Source organism: Ostrinia furnacalis, unplaced genomic scaffold, assembly GCF_004193835.3.
Source record: "Ostrinia furnacalis isolate ACB-3 unplaced genomic scaffold, ASM419383v2 OfSCF7157, whole genome shotgun sequence".
NCBI lineage: Eukaryota > Metazoa > Arthropoda > Insecta > Lepidoptera > Crambidae > Ostrinia > Ostrinia furnacalis.
The window spans coordinates 444,576-463,612 of record NW_021137396.1 but is presented as its reverse complement, the minus strand read 5'-3'; the positions used below and the strand labels follow the sequence as shown (position 1 = coordinate 463,612).

Genomic DNA, 19,037 nt, shown 5'->3' with positions numbered 1-19,037 from the left:
GATGATAAACATAAACAATTCCTTAAAGCTACCGCATTAGACATATTTTCTGGCTTATTTGTAAAAGCGATGTGTCCCGTTCATGACCATGCCAAAGTCCGCTGTAGTAAAAAAGCCAAGTTGTGTATTATAATTAATAATAATTAAGCCTTTTATTCGGACACCAGCATACTGTACATTTATCATCACACTATTAAGTAATGTGTTTTTTAAACAATTTTATTCATTCATATATTTCGTGCTTCTTTATTTTCTGTAGGTCTGTTTGCCAATTGGCAAAGGCCTCCTCCAACCTACTCCACTCTGATCTCTCCCTGGCTACTGTACTCCATCTTGTGCCTGCAACCTGCCTAATATCATCATCCCATCTTTTCTGTTGCCTGCCTCTTTTCCTTTTTCCTTCCCTTGGGTACCAATGTGTAATTATTTTGCTCCATTTGTCTTTTCCTCGGGCCATGTGTCCCGACCACTTCCATTTTAGCCTTTTTATTTTCAGAGTCACATCCTGTATCTTGGTCTTTTTCCTAATATTAATGTTTCTTATTCTGTCCCTTCTCTTTACTCCCAGCATACTTCTCTCCATTGCTCGTTGACAAATAGCAATTTTATTGATTGTGTTTTTTGTCATGGCCCATGTTTGGCTTCCATACATACATTAGTACTGGCAGAATGCAGACGTTGAATAATTTACTCTTTGTTGCTATATGAAGGTTGTGTATTAACTTAGGTCTTATTTTACAGCTTGGGATTAGATGATAAACATAAACATTAATAACAGTTCCTTAAACCTACCGCATCGAAAACAGACATTTGTTCATGACCACGCCAAAGTCCGCTGTAGTGAAACAGCCAAGTTGTGAATTAAGACTTAGGTCTTATTTCTACAGCTTAAGATTAGATGATAAACATAAACATTAATAACAGTTCCTTAAACCTACCGCATCGAAAACAGACATAATTTCTAGCTTATTTGTAAAAGTGGCGTGTCTCGTTCATGCCCACGCCAAAGTCCGCTGTAGTGAAACAGCCAAGTTGTGAATTAATACTTAAATCTTATTTCTACAGCTTAAGATTAGATGATAAACACAAACACTTATAAACAATTTCTTAAACGTACCGCATCGAAAACAGACATATTTTCCGGCTTATTTGTAAAAGCGGCGTGTCCCGTTCATGACCACGCCAAAGTCCGCTGTAGTAAAACAGCCAAGTTGTGTATTAATGACGAGTTCGTGCCGCGCCTACGACAATCGCGACAAATCGTTCCCGCGTAATCGACGCGCCTGCTTCCAGGGCAATTTGTTCCTATAAAAATAACGCTGTTTGTACAAGCCCTCGTTTGTTGTCTGTCGCCCGATCTCGTAATCTATAACGTGGGACTTGCGCTTTTTCATGTTATGGAAAAAGATAACTTTGCATTTTCTGCGTCGGTTAGTTGGGAGAAAATAGTTTTTTTAGATTGATTTTATGGAAATTTCGGCAGATTGTGCAACATCCCAACAAATATGACCTTGCATAATTTCACTTCGACATGAAAGTATTGACTGAAACACTTTGGAAAAAACATTAAATAAATTATATTTAAATAAAGGAACTCTAAAATCTCTTATCTTTTCAGTACCTATTACATATTACAATTTAACATTGGTGTTTAATAATTAGATAGTGATTGTATTTTTTATTAAACTTGGCCTAAGTTTTCTCGAACTTTTTATACGATTGATATTATAAACATCAGGAATATATTTTCATTCATATTCATTACGAGATATAATTATAATATACATACCGCTATTTTTCTTTCTTTTCCGCATTCAAGGAAACTTAACGTAGCATCATGTATGTGCCACGTGCCAAAATTACGATATTAATTACATATTATATCTATTACGCTGTCCGCCTGTCTCAATGGGAAAGGAAAAATATCCACGGGCGAAGATAATTCATTTATTATTTGGAACAAATCCGTAAAGTGGGAAGTTGGGATAAATCCGTAAGAGTTTTATTAATTCAGCGGGATTACCTCCTTGGAAGAATATAAGCGGGAAAGAAAAATATTATTATTTTGGTATTCAACTATTTTTTTCATTATTTTTGGCAGTGATTTGAGCCCTTATAAGTCAGTGGGAATATAGTTCCCGCCATATTTTATACCTTATTCGGTTGTCTTAAAGCCCAAAAGCAATGAAAAATTTGATTATTTTATGACTGGTAAAGGTCTAATCTAAATTCTGTTATATGAAGTATATTTTTATACCTTGTCTCTTCCACCTTCGGCCTGATCATCACTTACCATCAGGTGAGATACAGGCCAAGAGCTTCCTCGTTGTGGATAAAAAAAATACAGGTAGCTTTTTTTTATTGAATCCTACACGTGACTTCACAAACTTTTCGAGGTCCTTCCACAATACCACATCATTGTCCAACTATCAAGCTGGGAGACAGCTACTTATAAACAACAGATGGATTACTCGGCTAACATAGTTACGGAAAAGGGGACATTATTTTCTTTGTTCTTAGATCTCCTTAGTGACAATGTTCGAAAAAGTTCTACTTTCCCTATGGTTTCAATTTCTCTTTGGTCTATAGTTGCTCCAGTGGTGTGTTACACAATCTTGATTGTTTGCTTGCATAATTCACTCGATTCTTGTTAGAATTAATAACAAAAACTGCCAAATCGATGAACGTATTGAGTCGTTACAAACGTTTGAGTTCCATCCGCATCAGCGTCGGACGTTGACGGATCGCGAGACGGATTGATAGACGAATTACTTGGCTAACATGATTTATAGCCGTCGCTGGAAGGTAGTGATGTCAGTTGAATCAATAGATAAACTTGATCCATCGATAGTTTATCGATACAACTGGATAACTCCCCTAAAAGAGTAGGAAGAGCGGATTTTCTTACAGTACAGTACATACTGAGCACATCAGAAGTGAATAATACAGACCAATTTTCTTTTAGATTCTTATATTCGTGCTTATTATTTACACTTACGTCACCAAAGAAAAAAAGATTAGTTGCTAGTTTATTTATTCGACTGTTCATAATAATTAAGTACCTATTACTGTAATATATAAAAAAAACTAAAAAAGTTTAAAAAATAACACCTTTGCCATAATAAGTAAATGTAGAATTATAAATCTTGTTAAATTAATAAGTAATAAATACTGATTAAAAACGAATATCCCTGTTCAGTTGCCGATTACAGCAGCATTTAGTTCCAGTTCTAGACAATACAAATAAAAACTAAACAAAGTATGCGAGCCGAACAAAAAATTGCATGAATGTGCTAAACTACAATCTCATGTTTGCCTTGAAGCGTTATTTTCTGAACAACGCAGCTTTATTGATTTTATCATTATCATTTTTTTTATGATTTTGACTTTTCATATGCCTACCTATGAATGCGATAAAAGCATAATATTTAGAATTATTTTAAATATTATGATAAAAATATACTAAACTCTGTCCTCTGTAATCTCAATATTATGATTTCCTATAATAATGTAGGTATATACCTCGGTAATTTCAATACAAAATATTCGACGCATTTTTAAGAAATTTCAATCGATATCCTTTACTACATCGATATTTTCAATCGATAGATGGACATCACTGAAAAAGGGGCTGGTGGACACGAGCTACCCACTAAGGCTCAGCAGATAGTTGAATCTGATGACGTGTCTCCCCGGGGAATGCTCAAGTGGAGGTCGGAAAAGATATTTCCATGCATTTGCAAATAATCTTGTGGAACATATGACTTTTATTGGTTTCGACAATATTTCTACAAGTAAGCACAATAATGGTTGAACTTTTTGAACATCATAGTTACATACTCACACCTACTTAGTGTGGAGGACCCTTTGAGGCTTGAACTTTGATTAAATCGGCAAGATTGTTTTTCTTTTGTTTTGATCGTAACGAACGGTACCTATTGTTAAAGACAGGCTACTAAGACCTAATGGCGGATTTAGGTACTTGGCTAATTTCAGCGCAGTGTAAAAGCTCCTTGATGTTTTAAAAATTCGAATTTCTATAAACGGTACTTATACCTATGTTGTACTTATACTTACACGTATGTTAAAGTTCGACCTCAGTTCGACCGACTATAAATACTTTAGTAGCAAATAATTTAATCTAATTTGCACTACTTGTTCAACATGATCTGATCTGGATACTGATTCGAAAGCGGTTGAACGGGTCGCGCATTTGGCATAATTGCAAATTACATAACTGTCAACACCATAAACATAGCGTAACTTTTAACGCGAAGTTTTCCCACGTTTATCTATCTAGGTCTTAGTTAAAAATAAGTAAGAGTAAGAGCTAGATTTATTAGAAAGCTAAACGGTTGTTTATATTAGGTATTTTACCCTGGAAGTATCTGCTAAAATGTTTCAAGAACTATCCTGCCAAAGACGTAATGATGATTACTTTGTTGTTTTAACATTGAATTCCAAATTTTGACATAGGTCGAACATGCGAATAGAATTAGCTGAGTTGAAGATGAATCACATAACATTGACACCAATTTTTATATCCTTTGTGAGGTCAGCCGTTAACTTGGAAATATAAATAATCTATTTGGATGCAAAAAACATTATTTTTTTGAAACCCGACTCATATCTATGTCTGTTTCAGTATAGACGCAATCTCAGTCTGACTATATCATAATATTTTAAACTATTATGTGCAACCGAGCCGAAACGTCGGGAGGGTAAATATTTTATTTACCGTTAAAATAGATATTGTTGCAATAAATCCCGTGAAGTGATAATTTGACTATATCATATCATTAGCGTGGCTAAATCAAATATCAAGAATAATTCCAACCTCATCTTATAGCAGACCGTAATTAAAAGAGCCTAAGTTCGATTCCAGCATTATGACGCTTAGTTAAAACCACATTGTGTATTTATCCCCCCCGTTTGCTTATAATACACTACAGGCTTGAGTCAACCTGATTGCATGAAAAGAACTACGATTCCATACTGGGCACATTAAGCCCTTGGTCTGATTAAGTCGTAAATCTGACAGGAGGGTTGAACCCTTACGGAAGAAGTAGGCATAGGAAATATCCACATAAGATGGTCCACAGAGAAATCTGTATACTGCGTTGTAATCGTATAAGTGCCCCATCAGGAAATGGCATTTCAAGGCAAACTTCAGATATTAAGTCGTCTAGCACGTGTCATTTTCTTGAAAAACTAGCTTATTTGTATTGAGTAAAACTGCGATCATACGAGTATCATTCGGCTTGGTTAAGATTTATTTAATTAAACCCCGGTCTTGTAGATAAAGTAATTAGTAAAGGTCACTCATTCACTCTCTGAACACGCAATCTCGAAAATACGAGTAACTTGACCTATTGAGCCGAAATTTGAATACGAAGCTTTATGCGACAGGGCCGTAACAAATGTATTTATGTATGAAATATTCAAAAGGCTATCGAATGAAGTATGAACTGCAATATTCGCATACAAATAACGGTCTACCTCAAACGTCAATACAGGGTGTAAGGCTGGTTTTACAGTCACGGTAATCGTGGACCAGTCAATATTTTAGGAATGGAACTGCTTTAAAGTGTGTTTTAAGCTTAACACTGTGTCATATTATAATGTGTTTTAATAGATGCTATTTTCCAATCCAATATAAACGTACCTATAGCAGTCTGAGGTGCTGAACTATCGACTGCACTTCTTCACCGTGCTAGAGTGAAGTGTTTGTTATTATGTTTAGTGCTTTTTTCAAGATACATTTGATTATCTTATTCATTTCCGTAAATATTGCATACATTGAAATAATAACCTGTTTAATGAAGACTCAAGAGTTTCTGGTCAAGTTGAAGATCACTTATTTATTTAACGACTCTTTTAGTAGGATTTGTAACAGATGGGTTATGTCATAATATAATTTCTGCTTTGTTACGTCCAAAAAATGTATACCTAAGTATTGTAACATAGTCAAAAAAGTTTCCGCTATGTGACATGCATGCATTTGAAACCATACAATTTGACCGTTACCTATGGTTTATGCTAAAGCAACTGTTAGGTAATTTGAAAAGTTGTTGACATAACTATCTAGCGGAATAAATTGTCTGAAGGTCAATCATGATTTCAATCATACTTAGATGATAATGATATAGCAAATGACAAATTGCCAGTGGAAGCAGTTGTCACGCACGACTATAGTTATAACTTCTTCACGTGTACAAATACACACAAATGTAGAAACCTTAGCACCTGCGTTTCAACAAAACACTGGAAGATCCCAAGGTTATCTATAAAATTAAGAATTCGAAACAACTTATAGATTACCGATATTGTTAATTATATCGATGCAAACGATACAACTAACAGCATCCAAGCTGTACAAACACAAACAAGAGGATAATGGAAATCCTCAACCCAATTTTGGCAAATAAATTGGTTAGACCCACCTGATTTAGGCAACAAAGCCCTCCCCCCGACATTGTTCACCAAGGTTTTATTAGACCGATGTAACATCTCATCGCAAATTAACACAACCGACCACAATATTATCTGAAACATGACCAACACCCCTGTCCCAGTCTCCCCACACCCTAATGGGTAATTTTCCCCCCCAATAGTTATCTTGTAAGAGGTGAATTGACAGTAATTGATTTGTTCCCCCCATCCCTAAGCCGAAACACTGACCGCGCAATTGTGTTACCACCAAATTTTCATTTTCACGCACGTTCTCATAAACCTAATAATATCTTCGACGGCACATCAAGCTAAAAACATGTAACTCGTGTAGTTATAGTAAATGCTTTTTTCAACAAAACATATCCTTTTTTGAGACTTACCGGCCATTTTTGAGGCTTTATTAATGTTGAACTTTGGTCTTTGGTTTGGAACTGAACAGAGATTGTTCTTTGTGTCCTTGATCAGTATTGAATAAAGACATGCCAATTTAAGCCGGTCCAGTGTGGTAGACAACGATCTAAAATTACATCGGCAGCGGAGTATTTTCATTTATTTACACAAAAGCTTATAGAGGACTTTAATATTTGTAATTTGGAACAATAAAACAAAGAGACATCGATTATTGTGACCCTTTCCTCTGCGCTCCGCCTCGGCCTTTGTTTTTCGCCGGTCGTATTTAGCACTGGGCGTTTATTAGGAAATTGGAAGTACGCGACACAAAGGGTCTTAAATTAAATCAGCTGTCCAAATGTTCTCCTGAAATTACTTGGTCCGTGGATTTAAATTTTTATCTATCTAGTTTATAGTTTTTCTTAGTTAATCAGTACTCTACTGATTTGTTTACCAAACTTATAAATATTACTTATTAGTATGTATAAGTAAGTAATGTCACAGTAATGTATTCATGTTGTTAAGTGTTGACAAACAAAGAAAGAAACGTAACAACACACATCTTTATGTGACTATGTTAAGCAGTTAGTATTTTCATAAGAATATTGTTTAGTAATCCAATTTGGTATAATAATAGGTAGGCTAGACAGATATGAAAATTAACTAAGAAACTTGATTCAAACCGGCTACCTATTTCATTTCTTTCAGAACAAAAGTTCGCTTACAAGTCTCATAACACAGAAAATAGGAAATGAACAATGTTAAGAAGTTTTGTCCCGCAATTTATTATTATATCATGCCCGTACAACTTGTGTGTTGTTTCTTTTTGTCTACTTTTGTATTGTTTATCGGGAACAAGGAATTTCAAAGGTTTCCTGTGACGTGTACCGTTAATATCTTTATTTTTGTCAAGAGCAATCCCATTCAGAACTAGAACAATGTATATCGGGGACAATGAGTTCGCAGTGGAACTATCGATATGATAGTTTCAATTTTGTAAAATCAAAGTGTTTTCTTTGCAGATATTTGTTTTTCTCTTTGTATTGATACTCGTACAGTTTTGTTTACTCTTAGAAAAGTTCCTTAGTTTTTTAAGGCTGAGTTGCACCATCTTCATCTACTTTATCTTTAACAAACGTCAACAATCTGTCAATCCTGCAGTTCAGCCTGATTAATGGTATTTTCTTTTGTCTGCAGGTCCAACATAATGTCTTCCCCGTCGAAGAAACGTCTGAAAAGGCAGACATGGTGCAAAAGACTGATACACAAACGAGTCCCGATAGCGAGCTGGCTTCCACTGTACAACTCCGAGAAGGGAGTGGCGGATTTCATAGCTGGAGTCACAGTCGGTCTGACAGTCATTCCACAAGCGTTAGCTTATGCAACACTGGCTGGCTTGGACCCTCAGGTAACAAGTATAGCTGGAAACATTGAATTTTCCTATAGATACACCACCCTGTATAGTGGTTAGTAAACGTAACAACTATCATAGAGTCGGACTACTTAGGCTAGAATAGGGACTTACCCATGTCTAAACAGGGCTCAACGAAACCTTCGTGAATTCGTATTATTTTCAGACAATGAGGGCTATCGTTTTTATACTTAACAGTTGGCACCCCTGGCGATTGACAGGACCTTACTCTACAGTGGCGCCATCTTGATGAGTGCAAATGCGATAGTCCTCCTACCACTTTAGCGCTCACCAGTTGGTGCCACTGTCTTCGCTACTAGCAAGTGACAGGACCTTACTCTACAGTGGCGCTAACTGGTGAGCGCTAAAACGATAGCCCTCATTGGAAGTCAAACTCGGGATCTTCGTATTTAGGAGCACGCGAGTCGATCTATTATAATGAAACTACCCAAACTACTAGTGCGTTAACTGTCGGCTGTTAGAAGCAGGCAGGAAAGTGAAAACCTGAACTTCATCATACATTTTTCTTTCTAGGATGGCCTGTACTCTTCCTTCATGGGATGCTTCATCTACACAATATTTGGGTCATGCAAGGACATCACTCTAGGCCCCACAGCCCTGATGGCGCTCATGACGTACCAACAGATCCAGATTAACTGTCGGCTGTTAGAAGCAGGCAGGAAAGTGAAAACCTGAACTTCATCATACATTTTTCTTTCTAGGATGGCCTGTACTCTTCCTTCATGGGATGCTTCATCTACACAATATTTGGGTCATGCAAGGACATCACTCTAGGCCCCACAGCCCTGATGGCGCTCATGACGTACCAACAGATCCAGAATAGAAACGCAGACTATGCTGTACTCCTGTGTTTCTTGACTGGCGTAGTGCAGTTCATTATGGGCATATTACATTTAGGTATGGTTCACTCCATTTTATTTAAGTTAGTTTATTACAACCCGATCAAGCTAAATGCGCACCTCGCTGGAATGCGACTCTCCCTCGCGTTCGCCCCGTCCGGGCACAAAATATAACAGAAGGTAAACTCATGTATGTACTCCTCGCTTTGCATACCTCTCTCGCTCGCACGCTCGGCCGTCGCGCTAGGGTTGTCTTGTCATGTGTTGCGTTTATTTCGTTGTGATAGAAAAATGTTACTCTTAATATTATGGAAGAGAGACAATAACAGATATCCACGTATACTTATGCAGTTATATTTAGTACGTTATTATAGTAATAGTTTGCAAACAAATACACGAGAAAGAAGTAGTATTTAGTTGAGTGGTTGACACTATTATCCAATAATTCCTAAAACCTTTCTAAAACAATTCGATATTCCTAATAATTGAGTTGGCTTTCAATTTGTCAACGTTATACGAACTATTGAAATACAAATAAATACCTTACTTACCTCCCGGAATCAACTGTTAGTTTCAAAAACGAAAATTTAGTTTTTAATGTTGAGTTAAAGCAACCGTCTACTTAACAAATGTTATAATACCCCTTTTTTGTTGTTCACTAATTTTCCCATTAACAAAATAATTTTACGAACGCGTGAGCAGCGTCACTCAAGCGAACGCAGTCGCGCCTCGCATTCGTCCAAGACAGTCTTGATAACGCGTAAGTACGTGAGCGGTGTCTATGTGTGCGTGGCTCGAGCGCGCTTAGTATGGAGTATACCTTCTGTTATATTTTGTGGTCCGGGTCCCTACCAGAGCGTCGACGTGACGTCACGGCCGTCAGGTGCGCAGTAAACTTGACCGGGTTGTAGCTCATGTGAATTTCAGTCTGTCACGGAAAGACTGTAGACCGTACCTATCGCTGTGTTCAAAATCCCTTTCAATGTGTTTTCCCTGGGTTTCAAATTTTCTTTGATAAGTCATCTAAATCGATTTAGAAGTGTGAGCGAGAAATGGTCACAGTAGGACTAGGACAAACAAGTGTATGTTCGTATTTATAATATTAAGTATGGATATTGGATAAGTAAGTATGGATAAAATAATAAAAAACCTTGAGTTTCGCGGAATCTACCTTCGTTATTGTGGTTTTACTGACAAGCTGTATTACGATATACACAGAGTCAACCAACACAGTCGCTCTATCGGTACTTATTTTTTATATTTTCCAAGTTTGTTTTGTTGGTTCACACAGTCCTTGTGAGTTTGAACATGACCTAGTCATACCATTATCTTTCACTCTAAAAATAACTTACTAATAAAAAACCGGCCTAGCAGCGTTACCCTCGTGTTGCGAGGGCTCCGTACATTTTTGATCTTATCACTTATCATACATGAATTCCTGTTTATAACTTGGTAAAAATAAGTTAATACAAAAACAAACTACCGCTACCCCTCTACTTGTCGAAAAATTCCTGTAGGCCTAAAATGCGCGCCGTGATAACTTTTATCGACGTTAAAATGTATGGGCAAAATCGATAAAATGGCGTGATAACCGCTTATCGCGGCGCGCATCTTAGGCCTACTGAAAAGGCAATCTTTGGCATTATAACACAGAATAAGTAATAGTAAAGGTACAGAAGGATTACTCCGCAAGACGATTTAAATAAATGCGAGTCTTGCTACGACGCGATACAGTGGAATTCAGCTCGCACAGCACTACGTACCTACAATTTTATTCACCTACAAGTTTTGTCTCTTTCTATCGCGTGCCTCTGAACTCTTCTTACGCTGTTAGGGTTGCTGTCTAGTGAAAAAATAATTAATCTACTTATTTGTAATGAGGTACATGTAGGTAAGTATGCATTCATTATGGAAATCCTGCATAGTAGGTTAGGTTCCTATACTATCCTAAGAATTATTGATTACCTACATGGCCAACATACCTTTCAGCATCTTTGGAAAGCGAAAAAAAAAAAGATAGATTACTTTTCGTTTAAACACCCGAACGCCGCACAATATTTCTTTCTCTTTATGTCCATTTTTAAATAATACTTCGATCATAGAATAATAATCATACTACTACAACGCACGCCACGCGCCAGCGTCCTGACGAGCGCGCGCGTGACACTCGACTGATATAATACCCGCCGGCGGGGCGCTTCGCTGTAGGTAATTATCGGATGTACCGCGCGGAGTGAGCCAGGCCTGATTATAATCAGGTGCAGTTTTTTGAACGTGCACGGAACCTAAAACCATTGCGATATCGATACTCGTTTATAACTGCTTTTAAAGCTACTAATCGTACGAATATAACACGTTCACGCAAACTGATAGTGACAATATTGCGGTATCGGTAACCATTCTGCGAAACACGTGATATTTTTATCAACCTTCGTTTTTTGGACTGTGAGTCCATATTTAAAAAAAGAGTTAATCTTTCTTTTAGCTTAAAATATGGAATGTATCATCATTATCACTTCATCTGGTCATTTAGTCCACTGCAGGAGCAGGACCCTTTAATTTACCTACTACACTGACCAGACGGGTTGAAGTTTGGGAAGGCCTAATGTTCCTCTAACGCCTTCAAGCCGTGTGTCGTTTTTATTAAAATGACACAATAATTTTGACCATTTTATTTTTATATCAGTGAATTCATATTTGATTCGATGTGACTGACTCATGATTAGGAATAGGTTTATTTAGACTTTCAAATGAGCTAATTTACACTTTTTACTAACTATTAGCAAACAAAATAAAAATCAGAAAAAAAAACCTAATTTTAAATTAGGCATTTTGTAGGCTTAAAATAGTTGCCCGATTATAAATAACTATTTTATATTATTAATAGTAGTAACCTTTACGGTTGCTTAACAAAGCAAAGCATTCCTAATGTGTTTTTAGTTATGCAGAACAAGGCAGGTATTTGACCGCAATCGCACCTGATATTAAGTGAGTGAGATGCTGTCTGTAAGTGCTTATTCGCTCTCTTTCTATTTATGGCAATCTGCATTTCTACCACTTTTACACATAGATGAGGGTGTATAAGTTAAAGTTATGTCTTACAATATCTTTTTCCTTATTGAATCACGGGCAGATAAGGGATGAAGAGATATGATAACCTTTATAGCAGGCAAACTATTAAGCAATATATTGCACTGACGATAGCACATCAAGCTCCACACAGGGGCATCTTATGTATTTGTAATAGGGATGATATTGCAACAAAAATGTACGGTTTGATGTGCTGTCGATTGTATCGATGTCGTGAGAGAATTCACGCTAGTTAATCTTCTTATCTTTACGACGCTGCGGTTATAATTTAACCTTGACCATTTTTGTATTGTTAATTGATAAGTATGAGAGAATTTTGTCGTCACAGCTTATCATCATGGTGTGCATTGTGAAACTTTTATACATGTGATACAAATGCAGTAGGTACCTATTTACTGAAGCAAATCCTCTCATGAATAGGGAAAAGTTTTGTTTACATGAATTGAAAGCTGGTTGCTCTACACATTCATTCCTATGGAAAGCCGATTTTAAGGAATTCAATAGTAATTTTTTTTTACATGGAAAAAGTTGCACATATTAGAATCAAAAATAATATATTCCTATGGTATGTTTTCAATTTCAGTTCCACTCCAGAATTACCATAACTTGATTTTCTATCTTACGAAAGATAACTTTAGTATTGCAACACATACAGTTAAAGTCAGTTGTTCTTAGTCATTTAGTATAATACCGGAAGACGCTAAACGGATTGATTGTTACAGTGGAGGAAACCTATAATTGGACTGGGTTTCTTATTGTTAAATGTCCGTAGGAATTGTACCTACTCTTCGCGAAGAATCCATAGTTCCATACTAATAATTATAAATGCGCAAGTAACTCTGCCTGTCCTCTGTTCTCTTTTCACTCATAAACCACGATTAATTTAGACGATAGTGTAGAGATAGTTTGAAACCCAGGGCAAACATAGGATAGTTGTTATTCCCGTTCAAAATAAGGGGTCAAGCACCCGATAAAGTCTATCTGTGCTGTGACAGACCAAAATTCACGCGGTCAAAAGCTTGTAAAAAATAAATGCCGTGCCGCTTTTTTGCTCGACTCGGGGGGTACAGCACTGCACTAATAATAAACCAAAAGTTGACTAACATTATATTTTTCCATCCAGGCGTACTGATAGACTTTATATCGGTGCCGGTCACCGTGGGCTTCACATCGGCCACCTCTGTCATCATAGCTGTGTCACAGATTAAAAGCCTTCTAGGCTTGCAGTTTAAGTCGGGAGGATTTTTGGACACTGTAAAGCAGGTGAGTTGAATTGCTTTAACCGAGGAACCCCACGGCCGCTCGACAACTTTGGTGAATCCACTCATTTAGTTTACGGGATATAGTTAATGGGATTATTAGTACTGTGTATTTACAAGCCTAAGCCTTGGCCTTCTTTAATCCGTGTCACAAAACTGCGGGTCTACTCACCAATGATACTTCACTCTTATCGGATCTATCCAATCATCATCATCAGCTCTCATACCGAGATGATAACTGACTACAGCAACAGATAGCCCCAAAATGGAAATACATTTAGGAAATATATCTATCTCTACAACACGACCGAGCTAACTGCACACATCGCTGGAATGTAGTTCTCCCTCGCACTCACCCGCATACCTTCCCGCATTCGCCCCGTCCGGCCTTATGAGGCTTCCGGCGACTGGGACCGCAATTAACTAGGACCGCGGTCCCAGTCGCCGGATCCATAAAAAAATAATAATTTTCTTCCGGCGACTGGGACCACTCATAGATAACTTAAAAGAAAATATTATTCAATCCAAAATCGGTACAGTACTAAAATCCATGAGTGGTCCCAGTCGCCGGAAGAAAATTATTTANATTTTCTTCCGGCGACTGGGACCACTCATAGATAACTTAAAAGAAAATATTATTCAATCCAAAATCGGTACAGTACTAAAATCCATGAGTGGTCCCAGTCGCCGGAAGAAAATTATTTAATTTTTACGCATCCGGCGACTGGGACCGCGGTCCCAGTTAATTGTGGTCCCAGTTGACGGAATCCTCGGCCTTATCAGAGCGTTGATGTGACGTCACGGCTGCCAGGTGCGCAGTTAATTCAATCGGGTTGTATATGATAGTGGAATATTTTATGTATTTATTTCTAATAAAAAGAGTGACATACCTGCATTTTAACATTCAGCACACGATTTCAGGTGGTAATAAATCTACCAAACGCGCGGTTGGCTGACAGTGCACTAGGAATATCGTGCATTGTAATTCTTTTATTAATGCGTGTAAGTATTATTTCGTAACTTTTTTGTTTAAATCACGATTACTGCTTCTTTGCAAATTATTTAGACCCGGTATCCACAAATGTGGAGAGAGAAAATAACGAAATCTGAATGATTTATCAAACACACTTCTTCTCTCTGCTCCGGTGGAAAGCGGGCCTTACTTATTATAAAACTCAACTCACAAGTTATTTTGTTTCAGAAATTGAAAGATCTAAACCTTCCCTCCGGCCGCAAAGGGTTAAAAAAGACCCTTTGGTTGCTTTCAACGTCAAGAAACGCCATAGTAGTGGTCCTATGCTCAGTGGCAGCCTTTGTGATGGAACAGAATTCTGGGTCTTCGTTTAAACTGACTGGAACTGTAAGGTAAATTGAACCATATCCTAGTAATTTTAAGGTTTAGTTTATTTTTTATTTTTAGTGACATACTGTAAGTTAGCCTATTACAACGCTAGATAAACTATCGTGTACAATAACACAATGCCATTATAACAGTGACCTTGAATATAATTAATGGAGTTTTTGCTGTGATATTGCATTCTCGACGGTGCGTATAAATGTATAGGTGACAGTCTTGTATCATAAAAAACTGTTCATGACTTTTCATATCTACACTTACAAAATATTGATTTTTTATTCAGCAAATGGACGCAGTCTTGTAGATAATAATGTAATTAAATTAACGTTGCAAAAAAATGATTGAAGAAAATTTTTCTTCGAAAATAGGTCTAAAGGATGCATATTAATCATATTATTATAGAGATAAGATTTTGTATATAATTTTGAACAAATACACACTGGCGAAGCAGAGTGTGGTGACGGCAGAGTAGAATACATTTGTCACCAACCCCTACTCTTCCCGCGGGTGTCGTAAGAGGCGACTTAGGGACTACACATCAAACAGAGAATGGGCAGCAGCGCTCTCTGAAAAACATCAATCTTTTAAACTGCGATCTCCAACCCGCCTGCCAAGCGTGGAGATTATGGCACGACCCTCCACTATAGTGGAGGAGGCTCATAGTCCAGCAGTGGACTGTAAAGGGCTGTTGATGATGATGATGACACACTGGCACATGTAGCGAAACAGAAAAAAAGGATGATTAAACATTATCATAGGTGAGAACTGGCTGGTTATGACCTTTTTCATTTTCATTTGAAAAAAGAAATTAGTCGACTGTCATTCATATATTCATTTGTTTTAGTTTCCCCGCCAGTAGTTTTGTTGACTGAATTGAGTTTAATGAAGCAGTTGTAATTTTTTTTTATGTAAAACTTGGCATGGCATGTGAGCAAATAAACGAAATCAAATGAGCCTTATTCCCTTTGTCATAGGGAAGGTCTTCCGTCATGGTCGGTCCCGCCTTTCGAGACGTCATTTGGAGGCCGGAACGTCACGTTCATAGAGATGTGCTCAGACCTCGGCTCCTCGATAGTTTTGGTCCCTGTCATCGGTGTGCTGGGAAACGTAGCTATTGCTAAAGCTTTTGGTAAGTTATTAGTTATTTTAATTAGTATTTGTGTAATATCTATGGCTCTAGGTTCTACATCTGTAACCGCTAAAAGACTTCGTAAGACTCCACTATAACGCTGCGAGCTTTCGTCTTTAGATTGTCGGCCATTCGAACTGCCCTTCTACGATTGGCAGATCCTGTTTTCTTAGAGCTTATCTGGGATCAAATGTAATGTTCTAAGGAGAGTATTATAATGATAAAAGTGCTTTGATTGCTCGAGCAATATCTCTCTTCTCTTTCAGCAAGTGGATCAACAGTGGACGCGACGCAAGAGTTGCTAACGCTGTCTCTTTCCAACGTCCTCGGCTCGTTTGTTGGCGCGATGCCTATCACTGGGTCTTTCTCCAGAAGTGCTGTGAACCACGCCAGTGGTGTGGCTACGCAAATGGGCAGTGTCTATACAGGTAAGTTTTAGATTAGGCGTTTTTGTTGCAAAGGAGTCTTCCAGTGACTTGGCCCACTTTTAGTTTGGTCCACGGGCCAATAAGTCGGTGGTTTGAATTTTTAAATATTTATTGTTCGAGTAACTGGCCCACCTTCAATGTTTTATTAATAAATTAAACACCAAATCAACAAAAATCTGCTCTAGAATCTTAGAGGTGTTAAAAACATTGAAGGTGGCTGGAAGAAAAACTATTTAAAAATTCAAACCTGACAAAGACTTGGCCTGTGGACCAAGATAAAAGTGAGTCACTGAAAGACTAAAATAGTACCTGTTTTTTTTATTATAACTAATATAATATGCGACAGTAGAAACGTAGCGTCTTTAGCAGTGGCCGCGACGCAAGAGTTGCTATGGACTATGTATGTATGTATGTATTTAAAATGTTAAATGAGTAACATCAAAAATCGACTTACTCAGTTCCCGCTAAACGAATTCCTATTATGATATGCTACGCAAGTGCAACTGTACCTTATAATGCTAGTGCGCATGTATTTTGATGAATAGTTTGATCCCTTCATCTCTTTAATCTTACTTGTTGAAACTTCATTACTTAGAGTAGGCGCTCACCGTAGATTTTTAGTTGGCCGATAGTTGTGCCCGATTTTAAATTGTATGAAGAATCGGCGTAGTGTGCGCACTCCCATACATGCTCATACTGATCAACTGCCCGACTAAACTATCGGCCAACGAAAAATCAATGGTGTGCGCCTACTCTTAATATTACCTGATATGTTATGCAATACCATGTAAAAATATTATTACTATACGACTACACATATACCCCCTATAGGCGGTCTCGTTTAAAGTAGATTACTATTATCTTTATTTCGATTATATTATTTACAGATTGTGTATCTTATCGCTTATTAAATGATTATTACCAAAATACCGCGTCATTCATACGTCACTTCCGTATTACAAAATGACTGCTTTAACAATAACTAATGACCAATTGAGCGGCAAATTAATTTTCGCACAAAAAAGTATTTTCAAAGGAAAGCTTGTTAAACATGTATTGTTTATAGATTACGCTTCAATTAATATTAACACCGTAAATGATTATTTTTTTATTTGTTGGATACTTATTGTCTTTTTTGTCATGTCATGCCGGCTCGAATAAATTTAGCACTTCATTACAATAAATTATATAATGAAATGAAGTTACAAAACCCCAACTGTTATGATATAAATAGTATGCGACCCAGCAACAATATTTTCATGAACAACATGCTCCGTAAACGTCACCTCCGGTTCGGTGTATGGATTAGCAGTAGCGTGCCACACACGTTGAACATCTTCTATAATATAAAAATGAATTGCAAAATGTGTTGGTAAGCACATAACTCAACAACGCCTGGACCAATTTTACCAAATCTTTTTTTATAATATTCGTTGAATTTCCGGCAAAATCCTAAAGACAGCCCTTTTTTCACGCGGGCAAAGCCGCGGGCGGAAAGCTAGTTTTTAATAAAATCATGATACTATTTAATTTCCCAAGCATTTTATTACAAAAATAAATGATTGACAATGACAAAATTTAACCCTAGCCTAGCTCTGGGACTATAAGTACTAAAACCTAAAGCTTTTAGCATAAAACCACTTTTGTTTCAGGGGTGCTAGTGCTTCTGGCCCTGAGTCTACTCACGCCATACTTTTATTACATTCCGAAGGCGTCGCTTGCCGCCGTCGTAATATGCGCTGTGATATTTATGATAGAATATGAGGTAAGTTTATCTAGATGCTTTATTTTATACTTAAGATAAATGGAGGCAATCAAAGCGGTCATAGTATAGAGCTGCCACACTGGCGGATTGCAAGCGGAGCGACCACGCGCTTTGAAAACGCTTGTAATCCGCCCGTGTGCCAAGGCCCTAAGAATTTTTGAATACAGGCGCGGGCCGGCCGACTTTTGTCACAGTGACAGATGTCTCTCCATATTTGAGATTATACACCACGATATCTCTATTTTTCTCTTTATAAAAATGTAAAAGAGAAAGATTATTATATCACAGTGACAAAAGTCATCCGTGAGAGCATAGCCCTAAGCCGCCAGACTATAAAGTGCAATGTAACAGTATTGTTAAGTTGTTTTTAACAATATTAATGATTCCTATGGATTCGCGTAAAACGACTGTCTTAGGCAACACTTAGCAGTAGATTGCCACCACGGCACAGAGACTACAGACTTAGTCGGCCAATAGTTTGGTAGCTTCCAATTTGTATAAGGAAACCGTCGATACCAAATCGGTGTGATGTGCGCACTTCCATACGTGTTCGTACTGATTAACAGCCCGACCAAACTATCGGCCGACAAAAAGTTTATAGACTGCGGTGTGTCTTACGAATACTTACTTTCGCAATTAGAGAACAAAACACTATCTAAAATGAGAACTTGAAAATAGATTGAATTATCAAGATCCTCTTTTGTTTCAATGTGACAAATTCTAACGCGATAATATTTTCTTCTTGCAAACTACACGCTTGGATGTTTTCATTATTTTAAAATAGTAAATGAACATGTAACACAGCTAATTATATCCGCTGCAAACAGTTGAATAAATTTAACACTGCAGCCATACGCTACATTCTTTCACTTGTCATAATGACATGAAACATTAT

General features: G+C 37.3%; 1 protein-coding gene across 1 annotated transcript in view; it reads left to right on the top strand.

The window, feature by feature from the left end:
* Nucleotides 1-19,037, top strand: part of LOC114363477 (sodium-independent sulfate anion transporter) — a 46,219-nt gene that overhangs the window by 7,864 nt on the left and 19,318 nt on the right. The window contains exons 2-9 of the mRNA XM_028319206.1: nucleotides 8,041-8,251; nucleotides 8,977-9,172; nucleotides 13,328-13,467; nucleotides 14,385-14,465; nucleotides 14,665-14,828; nucleotides 15,795-15,949; nucleotides 16,216-16,377; nucleotides 18,030-18,142. Of these exons, the coding sequence (XP_028175007.1) occupies nucleotides 8,051-8,251; nucleotides 8,977-9,172; nucleotides 13,328-13,467; nucleotides 14,385-14,465; nucleotides 14,665-14,828; nucleotides 15,795-15,949; nucleotides 16,216-16,377; nucleotides 18,030-18,142 (1,212 nt within the window). The 5' untranslated portion in view covers nucleotides 8,041-8,050. The remainder of the gene's footprint in view (nucleotides 1-8,040; nucleotides 8,252-8,976; nucleotides 9,173-13,327; nucleotides 13,468-14,384; nucleotides 14,466-14,664; nucleotides 14,829-15,794; nucleotides 15,950-16,215; nucleotides 16,378-18,029; nucleotides 18,143-19,037) is intronic.